At 36.9% G+C, this 6,438-nt stretch overlaps 2 protein-coding genes across 2 annotated transcripts; one reads left to right on the top strand and one right to left on the bottom strand.

Annotated features, from left to right (window-relative positions):
- Window positions 1-148: 148 nt before the first annotated feature.
- LOC113474220 (MAM and LDL-receptor class A domain-containing protein 1-like) lies at window positions 149-6,282 on the bottom strand. The gene is made up of 9 exons (XM_026834398.1): window positions 6,206-6,282; window positions 6,001-6,144; window positions 5,795-5,932; window positions 5,501-5,728; window positions 5,304-5,438; window positions 5,139-5,250; window positions 4,824-4,989; window positions 540-624; window positions 149-483 (listed from the first exon to the last, which is right to left on the bottom strand). Exons 1-9 carry the CDS (start codon window positions 6,270-6,272, stop codon window positions 149-151), a joined length of 1,410 nt encoding a protein of 469 aa, XP_026690199.1. The 5' UTR covers window positions 6,273-6,282.
- On the top strand, window positions 1,759-4,395 carry LOC100183588 (septin-11). Its single transcript, XM_002123318.4, has one exon. The coding sequence runs from the start codon at window positions 1,847-1,849 to the stop codon at window positions 3,134-3,136; it is 1,290 nt and encodes a 429-aa protein (XP_002123354.1). The 5' UTR covers window positions 1,759-1,846; the 3' UTR covers window positions 3,137-4,395.
- Window positions 6,283-6,438: the final 156 nt, after the last annotated feature.

The raw sequence follows: 6,438 nt of genomic DNA, 5'->3' as shown, positions 1-6,438 counted from the left end.
GGTTGGAGCAATTGCCGTTAAGTGTCTTGCTCAAGGACACATACGCCCACAATGGTAGCAGCGACGAGCCTTGAATCCATTACCTCTGGGTTAGAGGCAGGCGCGCTAACCACTACGCCACGGCGCCGGACGAATAGGAATACTTCCTTTATAACAATGCTAAAATATAAACTACCTTATAAAACTTGTCACCGTGTGGAATAAAGGAGGAATCTTGTCTGTACAAGTCCGTAGTATCATACTTATGTAGGTACAGAATGTAGTTTTGATGGCGCAGATAGTAGTGTGGGTTCACTTCTGACTCAAATGATATAGAACCAGAGGTACCACTCAGCCCAGGTGAGACCAAAAAGAAACGATGGCCCGCATTATTTACAATTAAAGCTTCGTCGTCATCGTTTACGTCAACAGCGTACGTAGGAAAATTGTTGGAATAAAGTAGAAAGGGTCCATCTCGTGTTTGGAGCGCTTCGGACGGCAAAACTGTATACAGTGACATTTGTTCGAAAAAGCGTGATAAAAATACAATAGATATGTACCTTCACAATTCTCTTGGGTAACTTGAACATCGTCCAGCGCAATTGCGCCTTGGTCGCCGATAGACAAGACCGCTTCGATGTCAATCTGTACAGTTAACTTGCATTAGTATATATAACGACAGTAGGCTCAGATATAAAATTTGTTTTGTTTTCTTCTGTGTATTTACAGGGCAAACACCATAGATAATAACTGTATTGCGCTTGAGTGGATAGGCGACGAAACATACATTCTAAAGTAAATAGTCAAAGAATTTCTTTAATGATGCCTGGTAAAGCTGCACCGCAAGGACTGATTAGCACTTGGTGTCTAGTTGATGTAGTTGTAATAGACTATTGTAGAGTACTCTGGTTTTAACTATATATAATGTACGTGGGATTTATACGTAATAAGCGGCGGGTAGTGACAAAAGTTTCTTTAGATTATCATTGAAGTTTCCAAAAAAATAGTGCAGGCAGTTTTAGGTGTGATGTAATTTTGATGGCTATTTATTTGGCTGTAACGTGTAGTACTGTGGAGCAGTGCTTTTCAACCGGTGTCGTGATATATTCGTTCCGACCGGTGCACCAAAACATAAATGGGTTTAACCAGTACAAAATGGTATACAAGGGTGTATCACAAACTTGTCACGCTAAACAATTACTTTTAACAAATACTTTCTGTGAGCCAGTGGCGTATTTTAACCCCGCAAACACCTTAGCTGTGGGCTGCCTAGACGAATTAGGGGCCCAGTAGAATAAATATGTTAAAATAATGGTAAATGGTCCTTGAGTATATGATCCTAAAATCGTGACGTCAGAATGTCAAGTGTAATGTAATAATAATCATATTACAATTACAACTGATCGATTATTACGTCATAAACCCCCAGAACACATACTACGTAATGTAAGTTGTCCATGGTACTACAGTTTGGTGCCCTTAACGAGGGTTCATTAAAATCGAAACAGTGGTTAACCCCCAGTCGCTATATTTATACTATTAATATTGTTTCGGTTTATGCAAGCAAGCATGCATTAAGTAAACGGACTAAATTGCAAAGGAAGCATCTAAGGTCAATACATCTCTCCCCGTCGAATGTTAAGCTTATCGGAACCCATATGAGTCGAATGTATTGTGTGTGCATGCACGCTGACGTAAACAAACCTATTGAAGTGCGCGCGTCATGCAAGGCGGCACACATTAGCTCGAACGCCGCCGCGCCTTAACCAGCCAGTGATATCGAATGTTGGTCAGAATTTATCGAACTGTTGTTCATTTAGGATAAACTTTAGGGTTTCGTATTATTGTAATGAAATTTAATTAAGACATGGTGAAGATGGAAAAAGACGAAGCTGCTGGAGATTACAATGGATCTGTAGATGAAGGAATGAGAACTCTTAATTTGTCCGGCCATGTTGGTTTTGATAGCTTACCTGATCAACTCGTCAATAAAGCAACAAATCAAGGTTTCTGCTTTAATATTTTGTGCATTGGTGAAACAGGGTTGGGTAAATCAACCCTTATGAATACTCTGTTCAATACCAATTTTGAGAATGAACCACAACACCATAACATGCCAGGTGTTAAACTAAAGGCAAATACATATGAGCTGCAAGAAAGCAACGTTCGGCTTAAGCTTACTATAGTAGATTCTGTGGGCTTTGGTGATCAAATTAACAAAGAAGAAAGTTTCAAGCCTGTTGTTGAGTATATCAACCAGCAGTTTGAAAATTACCTACAGGAAGAGCTAAAAATTTGCAGGTCACTGTTCAGTTATCATGACACAAGAATTCATGCTTGTCTCTATTTCATTTCACCAACTGGACATGGCCTCAAATCTTTGGATCTCAAGACAATGAAAAATTTAGACAACAAAGTGAATATTATACCAGTGATTGCCAAAGCTGATATAGTTTCAAAAGGTGAACTACACAAGTTTAAAATTAAAATCATGAATGAACTTGTCACAAATGGAGTGCAGATCTATCAGTTTCCCACTGATGATGAAACTGTAGCTGAGGTGAATGCATCAATGAATACTCATCTACCATTCGCTGTGGTAGGCAGCACAGAAGAAATTAAACTGGGCAACAAAATGGTCAAAGCGCGACAGTATCCATGGGGTACAGTACAAGTGGAAAATGAAAACCATTGTGACTTTGTAAAGTTGCGTGAAATGCTGGTCCGTGTAAATATGGAAGATTTGAGGGAAAAAACTCACACAAAGCACTATGAGCTGTACAGAAGATCCAAGCTAACTGAGATGGGTTTCATAGATGATAATGATGGTGGGAAAAATTTCAGTTTACAGGAAGTTTATGAATCAAAGAGAAATGATCACTTGAATGAATTGCAACGGAAAGAAGATGAAATGAGGCAAATGTTTGTTTTAAGAGTGAAAGACAAAGAAGGGGAGCTGAAAAAATCTGAGAAAGAGTTGCATGACAAGTTTGACAAGCTCAAAAAGATGCACATGGAAGAAAAGAAAAAATTAGAAGAGAAAAAGAAAAGCTTACAAGATGAGATAACTGGATTTGAAAAGAAAAGACAACAAGCTGAAACTCTCGGAAAAGAGCATTTGGCAATGAGCCAAAACAAAACTGGAAAGAAAAAATAAACAAAAATTAATGAGCCGCTGGCAGAGTATGACAGCTGCATATGATATTAAAATTGTTGGCATACAAATTACAATATACAAACCATAATTTGTTATCACCAAATCTCTATCAGAATATAAATAAAAACTTATTTTTCGTTGGAGTATATTTTGCAAGCTGATGTTATATATTAATGGATGAGATATTGTCAAGCACTGTCACCTGTCAAGGCTGTCATATTCTGCAGACTGCCAACTAAGTAATGTTACTTTAGCTTGATTTGTGCAGTAATATCAGTAATATTCAACCATATTCCAAACATATTGCCATTACATTGTATATCTATAACATAATATATGTATGTATTATACACTATATTCAAAGAGTATGCAGCATAACATTAGCAATGCTGCATTCCATATTTTTAAACTCAATACCCCACTAATCCTGCTATGTGTATTTATAAATGTTAACTAGTTGATTCAAATTGTTTCAGAGTTAAAAAATAGTGCTTCTCAACCCCTGCCCGGTGACCCAAAAGGCAAAAGCTTCTTACTACAGTAGTCACCTACTAATCTGTTCACAAATCTGTTATAGTATAAATTAAATCATTTTCATTATGCCCTTACAACAGTTAATTTTAAAAGTTGTCTCAATAACATTTATATTTGGTTCGTGCAAAGTGGTTGAGAAGTACTGTGCCAAAACAATGTTATGTAATGCAATGTGTATACATAAATATAATATTTAATCGCTGCGGAAAAATGTTGTAACATATTAATATAACATTCCATAGTTTAGCTGGTCTTCTATTCCAAATTGGTAAAGTCCTACAGTATGCAAAGTCAACGAATGTGTGTAGGCCAGATTTGGCCTTATTTATTCTTTGAAGGCGGAATTTTATAAATATGAAAAGTAGTGACTGAAAATGTACTTGCATATCTATCACCACTATTGTAATCTGCTCAGTAAATAGCGTTATGCTTCCAATACTTTTTTATTGCATGGTTCATACAAGATGTTTTGCATGGTGATATTCAAGTTAAAAAATGACAAAAATGTATGTATGCAACTATTTACTTTGCAAAACTTCCTATTTCTATAACCTTGCCAATTAACATGAGTATTTTTGCTCATTTTTAAAAATGATTACCCTTCAATTTTTGTCAATGCCCGTGTTTAATATTTTGTGTCACATTGTCATATACATTCATGTTTGTTTACTGAGTTTGGTATAACCAAGTGCATTGTTTCATTAAACAGATTAACAACCAAAAAACTGCATTATGAAAATTTTAAAAAAATAGGCAATATTTGAGCTTTTTATTTTGAAAAGGGTGAGGTTCATTGGCGTTGTACGCTATGAACCTGGGATTTTAAGTCAGATTTTGACTATTAGTAACATCCCAAACATTTTAGCCTTTACAGAGATGATCGATTTCAAGTGAAATAATTACAATTAGTAAGAGCTTTTTAGCATTGCATTAGTTTCATACATAATAGGGTGGGGGGAGATGGGACGCATTTTCATTCTGTTTATTTGTCCCATTTGGTGGTAAACAAATACCATTCAAAAGAATTATAAAACCGTATCTTCACAACTCCCATAGACCTTTGTTAATTGCTTAAAACGCGATTAGGATATTGGGATATTATTTGCTGAAGTTGTCCCATCTTCCTCCCCACTACTATACCTAAACTATTTACCCTGAAATCCGTCGTAGTGCTGTTGAAAGAAACTTGCCCGTGTATCCACTGATCTCCGTGGTCACCTTCAATCCTCCACACACGAGATCCTCTTTCGTCCATCATATTACCGCTGCTTCGCTGTAGTATGTCTAACGAACCAATGTTAGATCCGCTGATATAGTACCTGTAAATACAAATTTTGTATTATTACCTATGATACTTACACAATCGAAAGGCGAAGCTGCTGATTTATTTTCTTATTAATTTACCAAATAAGTCGTAACTTCCTCGTCATTATGATCAAGATAAAATAATGTAGTTTTTAATTCTTACCAGAAGCTAAGACAAATGTTCGTATCAGGTGATGTTGCAGGAATCAGGTATGATGTAACTCGTGCAAAATCTCCTTTTTGCTGTCCTTGCGGCGAGATGTACAGAAACATACCTAATTTTGCAACGAGCTGTAAAATTAAATGTGACATAGCAATAATCGCGAACCTGTGGCTGTCTCGTTTGTATGGTCAAACGCTGGCCCGGGGTTAAGAGATGTTGTCTGACTTGCTCGTACCCACTGTAAGTCCAAAGCCGAGTCTGAGACCCAATCGCACCAATCGTGTTCAAAATCACAGGATCCTACATTTAAAAACCCAGATGTAATAACGTAAGATCTAAATCTGTTTTAATTCGTACCCTACCTGACGGAAGGCAAGGTAAACTGGAAAACGTCACATCGTCGATTGCAACATCTCCGTAGAAACTCGTGCCATAAACTCCCTCAAATGTTGTTTCCCAAAGCAACGACGGATTACCAGATTCTATACTTACATCAGCTCTAAACCAGCGGTTTCCTTGATTGGAATTTACCTGCCATATCGGACTTGTCAACTGAGATCCTTGCTGTTCCACAAACACATTAAGGCCACCTTCGACAAGTGAAATAATTAATTTTATTCGATTTTTAATATTGACTCCAGTATGTCCAATTGTACCTAAAGTTTCGCCGTATGCATGGTACCAGAAAGTTAGACAGCTTTCTTGAGTGGAGTATGGCTGAGAGGTAAAAACAATCTGAGCTTTATTTCCGCTGGTCAAACCGGAAGTCGACGCTTCGATGTACATATAAAAACCTGTTCGTGTTTAAAATACAATTTGTAAAGTCCAAAATACCCAATTTGCAAAACAATGAATGCTTTACCGGTTTTATTTTTCCACGTGTGATCAAAATCTGGCCCTGTATCCGTCGATGGAGTTGCACCGCTCAGCCTTGACCAATTAAAATCATCTGACGTACTTTGTGTGTAACATTTTTCGGTTGTCGTATCGAACGTGCATGACAAATCTATTGAAAACCATAAAATATAAACAAAGCTTCTTTATAACACATCAGTATTACTGCTCACCCGCAAACACAGACGAGTTCGCACAAATACAAAGTGCGAAAATAAATATAACCTCTTTCCACCTCATTATGCCTGCAAAGGCAACAACTGCGAAAACGGTAAATGATTTTTTAATTTGTTACAACACGCCTAACTTTATGTAATAAAAGCTAAGACGCCAAACTACACAACAACGAAAAAATTAATATTATTCCTGTTATAAACGAACGAAACTATCATCATCAAAATGGCTG

The sequence above is a fragment of the Ciona intestinalis genome, chromosome 4 (assembly GCF_000224145.3).
Source record: "Ciona intestinalis chromosome 4, KH, whole genome shotgun sequence".
Lineage (NCBI taxonomy): Eukaryota > Metazoa > Chordata > Ascidiacea > Phlebobranchia > Cionidae > Ciona > Ciona intestinalis.
Note: the sequence above shows the minus strand (reverse complement) of the source record. Positions and strands in the feature narration are given on the sequence as shown.